Genomic DNA, 19,890 nt, shown 5'->3' with positions numbered 1-19,890 from the left:
TCTTTTTGTTCATTTTTATTTTGAAAGGCCTTGACTTCAGAGTTGAACATGTTTGAATCACAGAGTCAGGAATACAAGTACGAGGTTGAACGTCTAGCCCAGGAACTGCAGAATGTCAAAAAGAAGTACCACAATCAGAAACGCAAGGAACAGCTGGCTAAGTACGAAATATTAGTCAATGCGATTATAAATCAGCTGCTAAGGTTGCACTTTCTCAGAAAGAACTCATAACTCTTAAGGACTACAGTAGTCCTTTTACACCACATTCCAAGGTTAAGGAGCTCTAGTTTATCTCTAAACCAAATAGGATCTTTTATCCTTGACCCATCGTGATTCGCACTATATACAGACTGCTGAGCTAGAATCACGTTGGCTATCTAATATGTGGTTTCATTTTATTGGCTTGCTTTTCATTATTTCTGAGGGTCTACCTTTGGTGAGCAACAGGAGAGAGCAAAACCTGTTACTGAGGCACCCTCCCTGCAGGCTTGGGGTAGGGGGTGGGTGGTGGGGAGAAGGTGTCCCTCCTCCATGGGCAATTTGTGGCCCATGGAGGTCCCTCACCAGGAACTAATTCACCCTCAGGGACCCCCTTTCCCTTGTGTTGTATGATCGCCTCGAGTGATGTCCCTTTAAGAACTCAGTATGCTAATGAGCCAAGTACCAGGACATAGTCATGTGACTAGAAGCCAGAGTCACTCTGCAACTCCCTAGACACAGGTTCTGTAAATGCTTTGCTGTTTATTGTATATGCTAGTTTAGCTGTTAATATACCTGTTAGAGATCTTCAAGGCACTAGAATCCACGCAACTCATGGTGTTGCTTAAGATAACACCAAGAACACATGATATGGTGGCAGCTGTGGTGAAAATACCAGCTATCACCTTGAAGACCCCAGGCAAAACAGCAAACTAGTGAAGAAACTTTCAAACAAGTACCTGAAAAAAGTGAAAGAAATGCTGGTCCAAACAGTGGAAATAACTAAAAGCTTACCTCCAACTATGGGAGACAGAGCACTGAACAACAGGCTGCAAATAAACTCCTGTGATCTGGTGAGTCATTGTGCCGATGGTCAAAGAATACCGGTTTTTAAAAAAGAGCTTTGCAGTGCTTAAAAATTGATTTTTTTAAAAACCTCCATGGGAGGAAAAAGGAATGGGGGAAACCCAATTCCCCCCTCAGGCTGATCTAAGTCAGCACCATTACAGGAGGCTTCCAAAAAATGCAGGAAACCCCAAGTACTGCAGAGTCTCCGTTGAAGCAGCCAAACTAAAAATAGATGTAAACCACTCAAGCATGAAGAGGATAAACAAGCTCTTAAAAAAAGAAAAGGGGAAAGCCCTTGTACAGCCTATCGAACAGCTGTGTAAACATACAAGATGAAGTGCTGAAAGCAAAATTAACAGAGAACACTGTCAAGCACCTGCTGTTCTCCATCAAATTAGCTAGTCTAACTAAAAGAGAATTTCTTAAAGGGGAAACAATGCATAGTTAATAGAACAATTTTGAAAACCAGTTTCAAACCTCAAATAGACAAGTCATAATAAGTACAGTGCTGCAGGCAAACAGAGCTGAACAAAGTTAAATACAAAGCAGAAAGATGGATATCAAATTTTCCAGCATGAACCTCTGTTTAAAAAGGAAGCAAAGGATCGACTGAATAATTACAGGCCAGTTAGTCTAAACTCAGTAGTAGGAAAATTATTGGAATCTATTCTGAGACAGGATAAACTGTCACTTAGAAAGGCACGGGTTAATCAAGGATAGTCAGCATGGAATTGTTCAGGGAAGATCTTTTTTGACCAACTTGATTGAATTTTTTGAAGAAGTAACAAGGAAGATAGATGAGGGTCGTGCAGTTGATGTGGTCTACATGGATTTTAGCAAGGCTTTTGACAAGGTCCCACATGGCAGACTGGTTAAAAAAATAAAATCCCATGGGATCCAGGGAAATGCAGCAAGGTGGATACAAAATTGGCTCAGTGGCAGGAAACAAAGGGTAATTGTTGACGGCTGTTTTAGTGACTGGAGAGCTATTTCCAGTGGTGTTCTGCAGGGCCTAGTACTGGGTCCCCTGCTTTTTGTGGTGTATATTAATGATTTAGATGTAAATGTAGGGGGCATGATCAAGACGTTTGCGGACGACACAAAGGTTGGCCATGTGGTAGATAGCGAGGAGAATAGCTGTAGGCTGCAGGAAGATATTGATGGTCTGGTTAGATGGGCAGAAAAGTGGCAAATGGAATTCAACTTGGAGAAGTGTGAGGTGATGCATTTGGGGAGGTCAAAAAAGGCAAAGGAATACACAATTAATGGGAAAATACTGAAGTACAGAGGAAGTAAGGGACCTTGGAGTGAATGTCCACAGATCCCTGAAGGTAGCAGGACAGGTCGATAAGGGATTAAGAAGGCAGATAGAATCCTTTCCTTTATTATTCGAGGTATAGAATACAAGAGCAGGGAGATTATGCTGGAACAATATAACTCATTGGTTAGGCCACAACGTGAGTGCTGTGTGCAGTTCTGGTCACCTCATTACAGAAAGAATGTACTTGCACGAGAGAGGGTGCAGCGGAGTTTACGAAGATGTTGCCAGGACTGGAAAAATGCAGCTATGAGGGAAGATTGGATAGGCTGGGGTTGTTTTCATTGGAACAGAGAAGGCTGAGGGGAGATCTGATTGAAATGTACAAAGTTTTGAGGGGCCTGGATAGAGTGGAGATGAAGGGTCTATTCACCTTAGCGGAGAGATCGGTGACGAGATGGCATAGATTTAAAGCGGTTGGTCGAAAATGTAGAGGGACGATGGGGAAAAACATTTTCACCCAGAGGGTGGTGACTGTCTGCAACTCCTGCCTGAAAGGGTAGTTGAGGCAGAGACCCTCAACTCATTCAAAAAGAGTCTGGATATGCACCTCAAATGCTGTAATCTGCAGGGCTATGGACCAAATGCTGGAAGGTGGGATTAGAATAGGTGGTTCGTTTTTCGGCCAGCACAGACACAATTGGCCAAATGGCCTCTTTCTGTGCCTTAAACTTTCTACGATTCTATGATTCTAACTGGAATGCCATTGATACCTTTTTAAACAAAGAATGCAGTGGTTGTGGAATCAGAGAAGCAGGCTGTGAAAATACTGATAGCAGTTGGCAATAAGGGGTTATACAGAATCAATACCTCTGGCTTATCTGAAGAGGACCAGAAAGATCCCACAAAGCTATGGGAGGTGCTAGATGATCAGCTTCAAGTATGAGTAAATTTTAGAATTCATCACCTGGAATTGATGTCCTACAGGCAACAGCCACAGGAATCAATTGATCAATTCATCTGTAGATGCCTTAGTAAGGGCAACAAATGCAATTTTTCAGAAACGGAGTTGTCGGAGCGAATGATGGTGATTGTCTCAACACCTATTGAAGCATTTCAAAAAGACCTCTTTGGGGTGGGGGGGGGGTGGGGAAAGGTCACAGCCTTGCCGCGCTGCTAGAAGATTGTAGGAAATACGAAGCCATTGTAGCTGGACAACAGCATCTGCAAGCACCCGTGCAAGGCACGCAGTGCAAAAGGACACTGGGTCCACCTATACAAGAAATCTGGCTCCAAAGACGCAGCCAGAAGTCACAATCGGACCCAAACAAACAGAAGACAGGTGCAGAAACAGGGCAACAGTAGCAAGGAGAGTGCCAGAGACCTGTGTAAATGCAAGGCGATACACAAAGTCCACAGCCAAATAAACCCAAGACAAGGCTCAGAGTGGAGCGATTCTCAGTCAGAAGACAAGCAGGTGTTTCACATTAAAGGCCTGCTACCCGACCCGATCCCGACAGGACCCGACTCATGTCGGGTCGCACTTCCGGGTCCGGCATTCTAGCATGGGTCTGGTCCGCCTTGATCGGACACGCTCTACCACCGCCTCAGGTAAGTGACTCTAATGTTAATTTATTTTAAGCTTGTGCAGGTAAGGAACAAAGTGAAAAGCGGAAGGTAAGTGAACTGATGGTCGGGTCAGGCGCGGGAAAAAATGGAAGGACACGGGCTGGTCGGGCTCGGGGTCGGATTGGGTTCTATCAGGCTCGGGTTGCGTCTCATTTGCAGACCCGAACAGGCCTTTATTTCACATTGTGAAGCTGACACATTATGTTAATGAAGTCAAACAACTGGAAGCTTTTACTACTATTAATATCATGTGTCCAAAGAAAGTTGGCAAACACACACGCAGGACCCAGATTGACACAGGAGCTAGTGCAAATCTCCTACCAGTCCGAATCCTAATGGATGTGTATTGGGGTCGTTGGAAATTAATGATACAAACGACAACTGCAAACAATGGGTCACTCATCTCTTGCTGTGGCACACTCCTAATGTGATGCAGCTATGGCAAGTCGGCATGGAAACCATAAATATTTTACCTGGTAGGCACGAGCAGACCAGCAGTGGCAGGACTACCAGCGTGTAAGGACCTCAACATTGTCTAACCACGAGATCACCAAGGTACCCATTATAGCGAAAGAGACCAAGGGTTATTGAGTCAGTCCAAGACCTGCAACAAATGGACCCAGACAGGTTTTACGCCATAGGAGATTTCAAAGGCGATGCCTTACTGCAACTCCAGAGGATGCACTCCCTATGTCCAGCCCCTAATGTCTGAGATTGAGTCACAGTTCCTCCAGGATCTCGGAGGTTCTGGTTTGGAGAGCATTAGCCCCTTCTCAGATGCCACACCAAGAAAATAAAGGTCCAAACTCAGATGATGAAAGTTCTTTGTCAACAGGCAGTGTTTCTTCGTGCTCCAGTGACTCAGAAGAAGAGAAGTTGCAATCATTGAGAAGCAAAGGTGGGCAGTAGGGAGCATTGCCAAGGGAAAACCTCCAAGGACTGGAACCCACTCACAGACTCTGACCAGCATCAAACAGTGCAATCTGAAAACCCAGCAAGAACACAACTATGCTGTGCCCTCACCTCTGCTCTCCAGAGAACCACCAGCACCACAACAAGCAAGAATGAACTGATACCTCCATGAAGCCAAGTACTCCTTCCCCAACAAGTCCTCGACCTTAAGCCCCACGCCTTCAGACGCAGAGGCTGAGGAGAGGCGAAGAACGCACAACGTCCTGAAGAGGGAGAGGAAGAATGAGTTGAAACATTGTCTCTTGGCTCTTTGAGATAAGGTGCCGGAACTTTCCAAGAATGGCAAGGCCTCAAAAGTGGTCATCTTGAGAAAAGCAACAGAGTATGTTAGTAGGCTGAAGGCAGAGCAACAGAAACTGAATGCAGAGAGGGAGAAACTTCAGAAACATCAATGGCTTATATTCAAATTCTCCGTGATGCAGGAGACACTACTTGAATAGCCAAGGGTGAAATCCACATCACCAGAAGGTTATACCATAACAAGATCTGGAAGAGTTGTCGAACCACCAAAACAATATATGGACTCTTAAGCTTCTGCACGTGTAAATTTCATAGTCTCTATCCCTGTGTACATAAATTTGATATTCAATTTTTTTTTACTTATAGTATAGGAGACTTTTTTTTGGAAAGAAAGGGGATGTTGTACCTCAAGAGTGATGTCCCTTTAAGAACTCAGTATGCTAATGAGCTAAGTACTAGGATGTAGTCATGTGACTGAAAACCAGTGTCACTCTGCAACTGTAACACCCTAGACAAAGGTTCTGTAAATAGTTTGCTCTATATTGTATATACTAGTTGAGCTGTTAATAAACCCATTGGAGATCTTCAAGGCACTGGAATCCACGTACTTCATTGTGTTGCTTAGGATAACACACAGAATACATGACAATCCCCCTGGACGGCAAGACCTCCCTCCAGCCACACCTCGCAGGGGCAGTCCGGCCCCAGCGACCCTGCCTCACCTACCTCTTGTCTGGGGTTCCAGCACTGGGCCTGGGTCTGAGGCCTCTGCAGCACCTATGATGTTGCTGTTCTTTGAATAGTGCCATGGAATCTTTGTGCCCGCCTGAGAGGACAGACGGGACGTCGGTTTGATGTTTCATCTGAAAGACAACACCTCCCTCAGTGCTGTACTGGAGCACCAGCCTAGATTTTGTGCTCAAGTCTCTGGAGTGGGACTTGAATCCATAACCTTCTGATTCAGTGTTAATATGTTACCAACTGAGCCACAGTTGACCATCTCAGGTAAAATCTCACCTCTTTTCTCTCAATTCCTCAGATGACTACTAAACATCAACGGGCAGAATTGGGTCAAGAAATAAAATCATAATGAGATATAGAACGTCTCACTGGTTGGTAATGTAGCATATTAGTAAATCTGCATACTGATGTAGCTTACGTTCATTGCTATCCCTTTACCTATCAGTCTTTCATGCTGGTCTATTTCAGCTGCTAGAAAAGACAAACGTTTCCTTAAACGCCTCTGTCATATTGCAGTTTTTTTCATTCATGGGATGTGGGCATTGCTGGCAAGGCTAACATTTGTTGCCCTTCCCTAATTGCTCTTGAACTGAGTGGCTTGCTGGGGCCATTTCAGAGGGCATTTAAGAGTCAACCACATTGTTGTGGGTCTGGAGTCACACTTAGGCCAGACCAGGTAGCAATTGCAGATTTCCTTTCCTCAAGCTCATTAGTGAACCAGATGCGCTTTTAACAACAGTCAATGATAGTTTCATGGCACCATTACCAAGACTAGCTTTCAATTCCAGATTTTTTTTAAATCAATTAATTGAATTTAAATTCCACCAACTGCTGTGGTGGGATTTGAACCTGTGTCCCCAGGGCATTAGCCTGGGCCTCTGGATTACTATTCCAGTGGCATTACCACTACCCCACCGTCTCCCCACGAAAAGGATTGAAACTCTTCCTTTTCCCCCCATTCATTCTATGTAGTGGGTAGCTCACAGCACCGAAAGAGCATGGTGAATTTGAGTGGCAGCATAGCTGCAACTTTAGGACAATATTTTAGTATGATTACGTTCCACGGCAAACATTACACTATAATGTTACTCACGATTCGATCAGTGAAATGTCCATTTGGGAACTGACTGAATAGATCCCTACTTGAAGGCTGAAGGGAAGCAGTTTGGCACAAAAATATGTATTTATTTGTGAATTCAATGTCTATACGATAACCTTTTTAATACTCAACATTTTCATCCATAATGTAGTTTCCTTCCACAAAGAGGCTGTGTGAGAAATTAGGAATTTGTTGTGTGAGAAAATAACTTGGGACTATATTTCCCACAGGGCGTTAAAGTTAGTGTTCCTGTGGTAACAGCACCCGCTGCTGATATTACTGCTATTCAAAGTAATTCTAATTACTGAGTAAAAAAAAAATTGAGGAGAAAGTAAACATTGCTTTTGTATGGAATATTATCGGCCGATTAAGGCCTTGTTAATATTTCATGAGAAAATGGTGGATATTTCCACTGGATTAAAGTAATGACCAGGTAAACATTAGTTTGTGTACTGAGCTGAGGTTAATTGCTTGCTGTGATGGCAATAGTACCCGGTATCAGCAGAAAATAATCCATGAGCATTTGGAAAATGGGTCCAGTTCCTGCTTAACTATCCTGCAGTGTGTAGCAAAAGGCAACAGATAATAGCTTAGCAGCACTGACTTCACTTAAGAATGCTTCATTAATGGCCGAAGTGGGGATGTTCGCTGATGATTCCATTTGCAATTCCTAAGATATTGAAGCTCTGTGCCTGCATGCAGCAAGACCTGGAAAACATTCTGGCTTGGGTTGATAAGTGACAACATTTGCACCACACAACAGCCAGGCAATGACCGAGAGAGAATCCAACCATGTCCTCTTGAAATTCAATTGCATTACCATCACAGAATACTCCATCGTTAACATCCTGGGGGTTACCATTGACTAGAAACTTAAGTGGACCAGCCACGTAAATACTGTGGTTACAAGAGGAGGTCTGAGGTTGAGAATTCTGTAGCGAGTAACTCACCTCCTGACTCCCCAAGGCCTGTCCACTGTATACAAGGCACAAGTCAGGATTGTGATGGAATACTCCCACTTTCCTTAATGACTGCAGCTCCAACAGCACTCAAGAAGATTGACAACATTCAGGTCAAAGCAGCCCGCTTGAATGGCACCCCATCCACCCCCCTCAAACATTCACTCCCTGCACCACCAGCACTCCATGCCTGCAGTATGTGCCATCTATAAGATGCATTGCAGCAGCTCACTAAGGCTTTTTTGACAGCACCTTCTAAATACGCAACCTCTACCGTCTAGAAGGACAAGGGCAGCAGGCGCATGGGAACACCACCACCTGCACATTTCCCTCCGAGTCTCTCACGATCCTGGCATGGTACTCTATCGCCGTTCTTCCACTATCGCTAGGTCAAAATCCTGGAACTCCCTACTTAATAGCACTGTGGGACTACGTTCACCACACAGACTGCAGCCGTTCAATAAGGCAGCTCACCACCACCTTCTCAGGAGGGAATTAGGGATGGGCAATAAATGCTGGCCTTGCCAGTGCCAACCACATCCCATGAATGAATGAAAGAAAAGACTATTTGGAACACAAGTTGCCTCAGAGAGCAGATATGCTGCAAGAGATGAGTCTATCTTCACTCTCTGGAGGTGCTGAGCCTGATGAAGTTTAAGGGTGGCTATGGCTAATTTGTGCCAGCTGGTGAATGAAGAACTGCAAGAACAATTAACCAAGAGTACAACAATTTTTATGGCTGTTAAGACCAGCACTGCTTTCAACATCTAAGCCGCAGGTAGTTTCCAGGGAACATCACAAGTCAGCCATTATGCTGTCTCCAGCTGCATTAAGGATGGCATGATGCACTGTCTTGTTAAATACCCAAATTCAGCAACGACCATAGTCTCACATTAAATAACAGCATTATTTATTTAAAATAGCTGGTTTTCCCAAGCTGCAGAACCCATGTAGCAATATGTGCAATTACCAACAGTCCAGTGGTATACTGGAGTAAGACGGTTACCATCCCATGATAGGTCTAAATGGTGTAAAGCAAATCATGCCCTGGCAGCCTGCATTGTGCTTAAATTCTGAAGCAGTCCTAAATCCCTGAGCACTTTGTGGAGAAGGAAGGATCAATGGCTGTCTACTTCTGATATGGGCAATGCTGTGCCACCATGGCTCATGTTGCCTTTGCATAGTCCATAATGTGGCAGAGCATGAATATTTGATCATGTGTGAATAAGAGTCTTCATTTAATCTACATTTAAGTGCACATGTCCAGAGACAGGTAAAATAATGACTGTATGCTGCATGCAGCATAAACAATCCATGGACATAGGCTTTGCAGTGGACTTGAATTAGGAGCAGCAAGTCAAAAATACTGATAGGATGTGTGGCCAGTACAGGTGGGAGAAAGATATGTGAAGACTTAATGACAAATAAACTCTTTGCATGGGCATAATAACTGCACTTCAGGCTTCCCCCCAACAACTTTTCCTTGTGTAGTAACAAAAGTGGCTATAATCAGATCAAGCTGCCTACAAATTAAAACTTGCTTTTTTGTGCCTAAATATTTACCTTGTTCATTGTAAAATGTTTTCTATAGAATATGTAGGCAACCAACTGCAGCTGTTGTCAACTTGGATGACACGAAATACCAGCTCCTCAGTAACTATATACAGGTTAATCTACTGTTCTGGGTTCATCAGGGCGGCACAGTGGCGCAGTGGTTAGCACCGCAGCCTCACAGCTCCAGGGACCCGGGTTCGATTCCGGGTACTGCCTGTGTGGAGTTTGCAAGTTCTCCCTGTGTCTGCGTGGGTTTTCTCCGGGTGCTCCGGTTTCCTCCCACAAGCCAAAAGACTTGCAGGTTAATAGGTAAATTGGCCATTATAAATTGTCACTAGTATAGGTAGGTGGTAGGGAAATATAGGGATAGGTGGGGATGTTTGTTGGGAATATGGGATTAGTGTAGGATTAGTATAAAAAATGGGTGGTTGATGTTCGGCACAGACTCGGTGGGCCGAAGGGCCTGTTTCAGTGCTGTGTGTAAATCTCTAATTTACAGATTGTAATTCTCTCGTGTTATGCTGTTTACTATCAATCCACAATGGATTAATAGATCATTAATAAACAGCTGCCTTTTTACAGTATCTGAAAATGTAAGAGTTTCTTTGGATGCATCACACAAACCTACTCTTTCCTTGGTTTCCAGTCTTGAAGTGTGTCTTTTGGGATATCCTACTGACAGCCTCAAATGATCACTGTGAAACGTGGTGCATCGTTGTCAGAACTAAAGTCATAGCTTGGATTTGAATATTTACTCCAGGAATCTTTTTGATGTAAAATGATTTTTTGAAGCAACCGAGCAAACAAAATATTTACTTCAAACCTTGGTAGAGAATGTGATGATCTCCCACACAGTCATGTTACAGCATTTTACTTGAGCTGGTTTTCGCACATGGACCATAACTGGAAAATAATTTGCCTTTTAAGCATTCTAAACATGCTGCTCTGACAACAGAGAGAATCCTTTATGAGCTAATTCATAGATAGCAAATGTGTCAGGTTCCCAGTGACAGAGTTTCTCTAGCCATGTCATGCTATGCCCCCACCTGCCAAGAATGAGGCACATTAATTTTGTCATGAACATTAACTTTAAACTGTTACTGGAGTCAAGAAAGGACTTGTTAAACAGATCAGCCGTGGCCGGAAGAGACATTTGCTTATTAACGGACGGTGATTGGAAGGACAAAGGACCATTCCCTGACACATTCAACCCACAATGAACCTTGATCACCAGGTATTGTGTAAGAGGAGCATTCCAAAGACTGCTAAGGTGATACAATCCAAGATGTGGTCAGAACAATTAGTCACACGACTAACTTGCTTGGCTACCTGGATTTTTCTGAATTGTACAAACAGTTTGAACTGAGAGTGTCTGTTTGCTCCTGGACTGAGAAGATCTCTCCTGTCTGCTCCCATCTCTTTCTCATACGCCTCTGAATCCACTGAAGATACATGAACCCCAAGAGAGAAAAGCCTCCTACAGCGAACAAGGTTTAAGAAGAATGGGCCCCAACGAAAAGCCAAGATCTACCTACAATCAAGGACTTTACAGTGAGCTTGAAGAACCGGAACAAAAACTCTTCAGATATTACCTCAAACTTTTCTACTTTATTTTTCATCTGCTCTTTTCTGTCTCTATTTGCATGTGTGTATCGTGTATGCATGCCAACATGGGCGTGTCATGTATCCGTAGGCATTAACCGAATTGGAGTTAAAGTTTAAGTTTAATAAATTTCAACTTTTCTTCTTTAAACCTAAGAAAGCCTGTTTGTGCTGGTTTCTTTGCCTTATAATTGGAAAGCGGTGAACAAGGATTCACCAAGGGGGAGCTAAGAACAGTGTGTTTAAAAAATAAAACCCTGTTACGGTAAGACCAGGTGAAGGCTGAAAGGGAACCCAAAACCTCTTTTTCACATGGTCGTATTACCCACCATTTTGTATTGGCAAAAAGAGTTGCTTCTCCTTTAAGCTTGTAAAAACAGCAGAGTGCAATTCTGATTTTCATCATAGTGCCTTCTGTTTTACTTGCGCTTTCAGACATAGATCAGTATTGGATCACAAAAAATGTGCTTGTGGCTAACTGGGGCACCCTTTTGGGCTCAAATGATGGCCCATTGGCTTAATGATGTCTAAACGCTGAATCACATTTATTGCCTTCAGAGCTGCAGAATTGTACTTGGTCATACTGAGACAAACACCTTCATTATGTCTCTAAATGCCATCTTGTTCATAACTGTATCTGACTCTGTCCATAACAGTGATGTAATCACTGCCTGGCTCTCTGCCACAAATGTTATGTATGACATAGTGGGTAAGTGTTTGGGGTCCAAAATATGTAGAAAGCAAATATAGAATTACTTCCAAATATATTATGACATCCTTTCAAGATGTGAATATTCTTGCAGGTGTAATTTTTAACACACTCATTATTTATGTTTTCTATTTTTACTCCCTCCCTATTTCTGCTCCCCTCTGTCGACTTACCATCTTGGCTCCCTGCAGTCAGGCCCACATTCTCCTACCTGACCACAATCTGTGGTATTCTGTAATTGACAGGCAAGAGATGCAATCCGTGAGTGGAAGGATAGCCTCTATTTTGCAGTGCTGCCTTTTTGAATTCTAGTTGCCTGGATGGGAACCGATAAAATTTATCTGACCGGGCAAGGTAGAGTCAAGTGACAGGGATGTCTAGGAGTCCTGGGATTTGGAACTCATAACCTTTTGATCCAAAGGCAAGCATTGTAGCTTTGGCATTTATAAGCTTTTCTTTATCACCATCATAAAAGCAAAATATAGTACTTCCATTTACATATGTCATGTCATGCAAGCCCTCACCTGCCAAGAATGAGGCACGTTAATTTCTCCACATGGATATTAAATTTCAAATTGTTGCTGGGAAGAAGAGAAGGCCTGTAACAAGGGGTTGCCAGGCACCTGGCTAGAGAGACATTTTTTCATATTAACAGACAGTGTTTGTAGACAAAGGAGCTATCCCCTGCTTCAATACAATCCACAAAAAGATGTGGTCAAACCAGTTAGTCACATGACTAACCTGCTTGGCAGTCTGTTTTTTTTTTTCTGAATTGTACAGTTTTGAACTGAGTGTCGACTGAAAGCAGAATGCTCCTGGACTGAAGAAGATCTCTTGCTTGTCTGTCTGCTCCCATCTCTTTCTCACGGAACCCCAAAACCCACTGAAGACACAGGAACCCCAAGAGAGAAAAATCTCCGACAATGAACAAGGTTTAAGAAGAATACTGGGCCCCAGTGAAAAGCAAGATCTACCTACAGTGAGCGGAGCTCGAAGCACAGTAATCAAAAACCCTCTTTAGAGATTGCCTCAAACTTTTCCACTTTATTTTTCTTCTGCTCTTTCTGTCCCTATCTGCATGTGGGTATCATGTATGCATGCTAGTGTGGGTACGTCATGTATCTGTAGGCATTAACCGAATTAGAGTTTAATTTTAATAAAATTTCACTTTTCTTTAAACCTAAGAAATCCTGTTTGAGCTGGTTTCTTTGCCTTATAATTGGAAAGTGGCGAACAAGGATTCACCAAGGGGGAGCTAAAAACACGGTGTGTTTAAAATTAACTCCTGTTACAGTAAGACCAGGTGAAGGCTGAAAGGGAACCCTAAACCTCTTTCTCACCTGGTCGTAACACATAGCACCAGGACATCCCAAAGTACTTTTCAAGTGTAGTCACTGTTCTTTAGGCAAATACTGCAGCCAATTTGCACATTGGCCCCATAAACAGCAATGAGGTAAATTTTGGTTGCTTCGCCGGGGGTAATCAGTTGGGCCCCGGCGAGGCACGGGTGGTCAGAGGGGGAGGAAGGGGGAGTGTTGGTGGTGGTTGGGGTAGCGGGGGCATCCCTCCATCGGGCACTCTGTGCCTGATCATCAGGCCCCTCCCCCCCCGCGACGATCATCGGCTGCCTGGTTTTCCCAGCTCCAGGACGTCCGCTTGCCATGCGTAAAATCTGCGTGGAGGCGGGCGAAGGCCCTTAAATGGCTGTTAAGTGGCCACTTAAGGGCCTTGATTGGCCTAGGGCAGGTAGGCCGTTTCCTCCCCCCCTAGCCGTACGTCAAGGGGGGTGGAGGCGGGAGCGGGTTGGGAAAGCTTCCCGGAGCCTCCCGCTCCATTTTACGTCAACCCTCTGCCACCATCCCACTTGTAAAATTCTGGTCCACATCTTGAATTCAACCTATATGCCGATTTTTGGACTATGGCTGTAATGAGTGCTGGAGCCAAGTGATCCTGGCAGAACTCAAACTGACCATTGGTGAGCAGGTTATTGCTGAGCAAGTACCACTTGATAGCACTGTTGATGACACCCTCCATCACTTTGCTGATGAAAGCTCAGGAAATCTTTGGAACAAGCATCTTTGTTACCTCTGGGACTATGTCTGCAAATTGTCTTATACTTGACTATTGAGTTGTGCTAAATCTAGTAAGTATGGAAATTTGTGTGATATGAATGACATACCATTGCCCTAATGATGATCCTTAATTATACCTCAGAGGAGCACCACCTACTGCACCAGTATGTTATTTCTATTTTTCACACCGTTGTGACCTCACCAAGTGGAATTGTCAATTTTGTACAAATATTTGACTAAACTATAGTTTTGTTCTTTAGACCTCCATTGTTCAGATGCTGGATTGAGACTTTAAAGGCTCCTTGTATATAGGAATCCTACAACTGGGAGAGCAAGACCTCTGCCATATTACACTGATTGAATTGAAGTACAGGTTTCGGAGTGGAAGGAGATCAATGCCACCTAGTTCCCAGGGAAGCCTAACTTCCAGATCAATTAAAATCTTCAAACTAAGTTTACAACTGGCATTTACGACATAAAAGACAAAAGGCTGGGTTTTCCGGGCCGCCGGGAACGAGAATGGAGAGGGATGGGGCCCAAAAATACCGGCACTGGCCGGCGTGTCGGATATCCGACGCCATTCCCGGCACTGGCTATGTTCACCAGGGCCGGGGGAGGGTGGGATTGCGATCGTACTAGATCCCTCATTAAGGCCAATTAGCGTGCTTGGAGAACTCATTCATGGGGGGGCGGGGGGATTGACATGGAAGCACACAGGCTACACACGCTGTCCAGGGCAGACCAGGTGAAGGGAGGCTGGTACACAGTGGAGAGCTCGTCATGGTCACCCCAGGGAATTATCCTGGACCCATAAAAAAAATAAACGGTGCAAAGGGGTAGTTGGCCATTTACAAACAGGTGCCCTTGGTGCTGGAGAGAGTAGGCAACAAGCGCTCGGGCAGTGCAGGAGTCATCGCCCTCCAGTCATCGTGTGGGCAGAAGAGCAGGGGCGTCAAGGACAATTAGGCAACCAGCTGACCAGAAGGAAGGCAGCAGCTGTGCAATGGGGTCACGACTCTCAGATCTTGGGCGCAGTGGCAATGAGGAGCAATACTCTCCGCAGGAAGGATGGAACCCCAGGCATCAGGAGAGCAGGGGAGAGGAATTACGGTCACAGAGGCCATACCCTTCACATAGGATCTACCGCTGAAGTAGAAGATACCTCAAGATGATCGAGACCTAGATATCTGTGACCTCGTCGCCGAATACCTGACATCTTGCAGCATTGGTCGCCATGCCCTGCCAGTAGCTGTCAGTCATTGTAGCCTTGCTCTTCACTTCTGGCTCCTTCCAAGTATCTGCAATGGACCTTAGAGGAAGCTCGCAAACAGCTGCACACCATTGCCTCTTGCAGCTCACTGATGCCCTATATGCCAGAGCTGGACAATACATTCATTTATCGATAGATGGGGCCTTGCAGGCACAGAGGGCATTGGGGTTTGCCGGCATCACTGGATTCCCCCACGTGCAGGACATCATTGATTGCACCCATGTGGCCATCAGGCACCTAGTGACAGGCCAGTCAAATTCATACTGGAAGGGCTTGCACTCCCTCAACGTTCTGCGGCCACAACAAGAGCTACTTCCATGTGTGCGCTCGCATTCTTGGCAGCTGCCATGACTCCTTCATCCTCCGACAGTCTATGCTGCCTCAGATCTTGGCTCCACCACCCTCCACCCAAATAAAGGGGACAAGGGATATCACCTCTCTACGAGAGCCTAGACAGAGGCACAAATGCGATACAACCAATGCCACCTGCTCACTAGGACAACCATTGAGCAGGCCATCGGCTTCTCAATGCGAAATGCTTGGACCGGTCCGGTGGTGCCCTCCAATACACTTCTGCAAGGGTCTCAGTCATTGTGGTGGTCTTCTGTGCCCTCCAGAGAGGTGTGGACCTTAAGAACGGTGAGGCCCTGGAACTAGATTAGGCTCATCGGAGAAAGAGTGTGGGAGGATGCAGAACACTGAGGTATCCCGGCTGCACAAGGAGGTGGCCGGGCATGGAGTGGGGTGCAAAGGTCTCATCAGGATACCATGAATGTCATGGATCATTTAATTAAGGAACATTTCAATGGAGTCCCTCTAACCCATGAAGGGCGTTGGCAGGATGTCTGTTTGAAGTACCTGTGTTAATACATCCATTCAAGACGCAGCCTGAAACATCTAAATTCTTACCGATGATGAAGGATGTACATCACCCTCACCCTGGAGGAAACCTTGATCTCCTTCATACCACTTTTGTCACCCCAGCAATGAAAGGAGTCTCAGTCATGTGGCTTAACGTATCATTATTTATACAATGCTAAGCAAGGGAAAGATTTCACAGAAACAGAAAGAAGACACCCCATTGACCCACTCAGTGCTTCATGCAATGCGGTGGCCTCCACGCTCGGCCACTCCTACACGGTGCTCCCCTTGTGGCATCGGAGGAGTTGGAAGCAGGCTGTTCACTTGTCACTGCTTGTGGCGGTTGTCCTCATCATGGAGGTGCCTGTGGGGGCATCTCCAGAGGCTGCTGCACCTGCATCATTGCTGGAGCAGCCTCTGTCACTTGGCCCTGCTGCACAAAGGTTTCCACTGTCAGAGAAGCCACAAAGGCTGAGAATGATGAAGGCACCCTGTAAGGGGTGGCACTCTCATCCTCCTCCGTGCCATCCTCTGCCCTTGGCGACTGCACTGGATGCCTGGAGGATGGCACTAGCTGGGTTGCAACTGGCATCCACGAGCAGTGCCACTGAGCAGTCCAGGGTACACAGTGTGGCTTGCATCCTGTGAATGTCGGTGTGCATTTCCTGCACACGCTCCAAGTGCTGCCGCAAATGGCTCTCAACAAAATTGGCCACTCTCTCCATGGAGACGCTCATATCCTCCATCCTTTGCCCGTGACCATGCACTGTGTCAGGGAACTCTGACGTGTGGGAGCACGTCTCCTGCTGCTGGTCCAGGTAGAGCCTCCTTTCTGTGATTCCTGAGGCCCTACATCTGTGCCCAGCTGAGCATGGCTGTGTCTGTCCTCCATCCTCCAAGGGGGACAGCCCACAGCTCCCTCTGCCTCTGGCACCTCCTCCTGCCCACTAGTGCTGTGCTTCTCACTACGACCCAGTGACACACTCTCTCTAACTGTGCACAAGGACCCCCCGAGGTGTGAGTATCTGTGCTGGTAGATAGTGCACTTGTAAGGTGTGCTGGTGCTTCTTCTGTTTCTTGCTGCTGCTCTTGGGCTGCTGCTTGGGAGGGAGAGGGTCTCCGTGGATGAATGTCTGAACCTGTGGGAAACACAAGAAAAGATCATGAGAGCTAGCCTTGGAGAGCAGAGGCCTCTGCAGTGCTGAGACTTCCCAATGCTACTTAATGTTCGGCATGCTGCCAGATGCAGTGGAGTGCAATGCACCTCCTGAACGAGTGGATTGTCCTCTGTACCATGAGTGCCCATTTCACCAGGGCCGACTTCCTCCTGGTCTGCGATTCTGGTGGGTGTTATCACCTGAATGTAGGGGACACCACCTCCCATTTAGGCGCTTTCTTGGGCATTCTGCTCCTGTTTCTCCAGTAATGACATAAACGAGCGAGATAAGGCACTGCTCCTATTCATTAGCAGCTGCATGTCTCAGTGGTGACAGGTCCTCAGCAGCCCAATGGCTCTGAGCCATTCTTAGGAGTCATTCAGTGCCCTGGGCATGCACTCCTCCCATGTTCAGGGGCAGCATGCAGCCTGGGACTCTTCAGATGCATCTTCTGGAGGGTGAATACCTAGAGACCTGTCCTGAGGGTTAGGGGTGGCACTCACCTTGTCAGAATTTATGAGGTCATCGAGCTGTTTCCGACACTGGATCCAGGATCTCCAGGTAACACCTCTGCCGCTCACAATTGCAACGATGTCCTGCCAGACTTGTTTCGTCTGTGCAGGTGAGCTCCTCCTGCCACCCTTTGGGAAGAGGACATCCCTTCTCTCCCTCACGGCCTCCAACGCAGCCTCAAGTTCTGCATTGGAGAAATGAGGGGTAGCCCTGCTCTGGGTTCCAGCCCTCCAGCTCTCTCAAGATATTGTGGAGACGACAGCAGATTGAATTAAACAACAGCCACAGTAATGTTCTGTTCTGTTTAAATTGTGCCCACAGTTGAGTTTGCCTCTTTTCCCACCCCTCCAATTGGATGGCAAACCCCTATCCATATCAATTAAGGGGTTGCCCCTTGAATATTGTGCTTCATTTCTGTTTCCCACCGGGGGCAAGTTCACGATCTGGAAACTGTTCCAACTCGTGTTTCCTGCCCCCAACACAAAAGTTCAGCCCAAAGTATTTGCAGCAGCAATGGAATTACAGAAACAATCTGCTTTGCTATAACATAGAAAAAGCCTCCAAGGTGATTTACAGAAACATAATCAGAAATAAATGGATGTCGAGCCAAAGCAGGTTGATATCAGGAAGTGTAACCAGAAGGTTGGTCAATGAGGTGGTTTTAAGGAAGATCCTAAAGTTCAGAGGAAAGGGAGCTGGAGAGGCAGAAGGGTTTAGGGAGGGAAATCCAGAACACGAGACCAAGGCAACTGAAGGCATGGCCTCCAATAGTGAATAGGAGAATGTTGCTTAAATAGCCAAAGTTAGAGGAATGGGTCTGTAGTGCTGTAGAGGGTTATAGTGTTAGGGAGAAGGGAGGCTAGGAAAGGATTTAAACATAATTAGAATTTTAAATTGAGGCATTAGACCACGGGGAGGGAATGGAAGTCAGTGAGCATAATGGCAGTTGATGAGTGAAATATGGTGCGGGACAGAATATGGCAACAGAGATTTGCATTCGTTAAGCTTATGGAGTGTAGAAGATGGGAGATAGCCAGGACAGCATTGGGCTAGTTGAATCTGGAGGTGACAAAGGCACAGAGGGAGGGTTTCAGTAGCAGATACCACTGAAGCAAGTGCAAAAATGAGCAATATTATGGAGGTGGAGGTAGACCGTCTAAATGATGGATGGAATATGTGGTCAGTAACTCAGCTCAGACTTGAATAGAATGTTGATGTTGCAAACAGTCTCCAGTCTGAGACAGTGACCAGGGAGGGGAATGGAATAAAAACAAGAAATGCTGGAACCACTCAGCAGGTCTGGCAGCATCTGTGGAAAGAGAAGCAGAGTTAATGTTTCGGGTCAGTGACCCTTCTTCGGAACTGAGGGGAATGGAATCCTTGGTAAGGACACAGAACTTGTGGTGACGGAAGATGATGGCTTCAATCTTCTCAGTGTTTTGCTGGAGGAAATTGTGGTTCATCCAAGATTGGATGTCAGACAAGTTCTGGCTACATAGAGGCAGTATGGGATTTAGAGAGGTGGTAAAGAGGCAGAGCTAGGTGTAGTCATTGTAAATGTGGAAGCTGACCCCATGTTTGTGGGTGATATCATCAAGACACAACATGTCAATGAGGAAGAGGACAGAGCCAATGGTAGATAGTAGTAGTGCAGGGGACAGGAAGAGAAGTTGTTCCTGGAGATACACTGGCTACAATCAGGCAAAAGTGGAGCCAAATGAGAGCAGTCACACTAAGCTGGACAATGGAGGAGAGGCATTGGAGGAGGATGGTATGGTCAACTCTGTCAGAGACTGCAGAGAGGTCACAGAGGATGAGGAGTGATATGCACCCTGGTCATAGTCACATTTGTGACTTTGGTTAGAGTCAATTTGGTGTTGGGCTGAAAAGCTGATTGGAGAGTTGAAGAAAAGATAAATGTGATAATATGTTTCAAGACCTTAGAGAGGAAAGGGAAGTTGGAGACGGTACAGTAGTTTGCAAGGACAGAGTGACCGAGGGTGGATTCTTTGAGGAGAAGGACGATGATGATGGCAGCTTTGAAAGAGAGGGGCCAGTACCTGTGGATAGGGAAGCATTTACAATATTGGCCAGGAGAACAGGACAGGGATTTGGGTGGTCATTAGTTTATTGGAAATGGGGGCAAAGGAACAGGAGGTGTGATCATTGATCAAGATGAACATGAGAGAGATGGGTTAGAAATTAAA

General features: G+C 45.7%; 1 protein-coding gene across 2 annotated transcripts in view; it reads left to right on the top strand.

Moving 5' to 3' along the window:
- The window catches only part of cfap58 (cilia and flagella associated protein 58), a 224,973-nt gene that overhangs the window by 120,975 nt on the left and 84,108 nt on the right, over positions 1-19,890 (top strand). For both annotated transcript variants that reach the window (XM_068053026.1, XM_068053027.1), the window contains exon 17: positions 28-161. In XM_068053026.1, coding sequence (XP_067909127.1) covers positions 28-161 — 134 coding nt within the window. The remainder of the gene's footprint in view (positions 1-27; positions 162-19,890) is intronic.

The sequence above is a fragment of the Heterodontus francisci genome, chromosome 20, assembly GCF_036365525.1.
Source record: "Heterodontus francisci isolate sHetFra1 chromosome 20, sHetFra1.hap1, whole genome shotgun sequence".
In the NCBI taxonomy this organism is placed as follows: domain Eukaryota; kingdom Metazoa; phylum Chordata; class Chondrichthyes; order Heterodontiformes; family Heterodontidae; genus Heterodontus; species Heterodontus francisci.
Note: the sequence above shows the minus strand (reverse complement) of the source record. Positions and strands in the feature narration are given on the sequence as shown.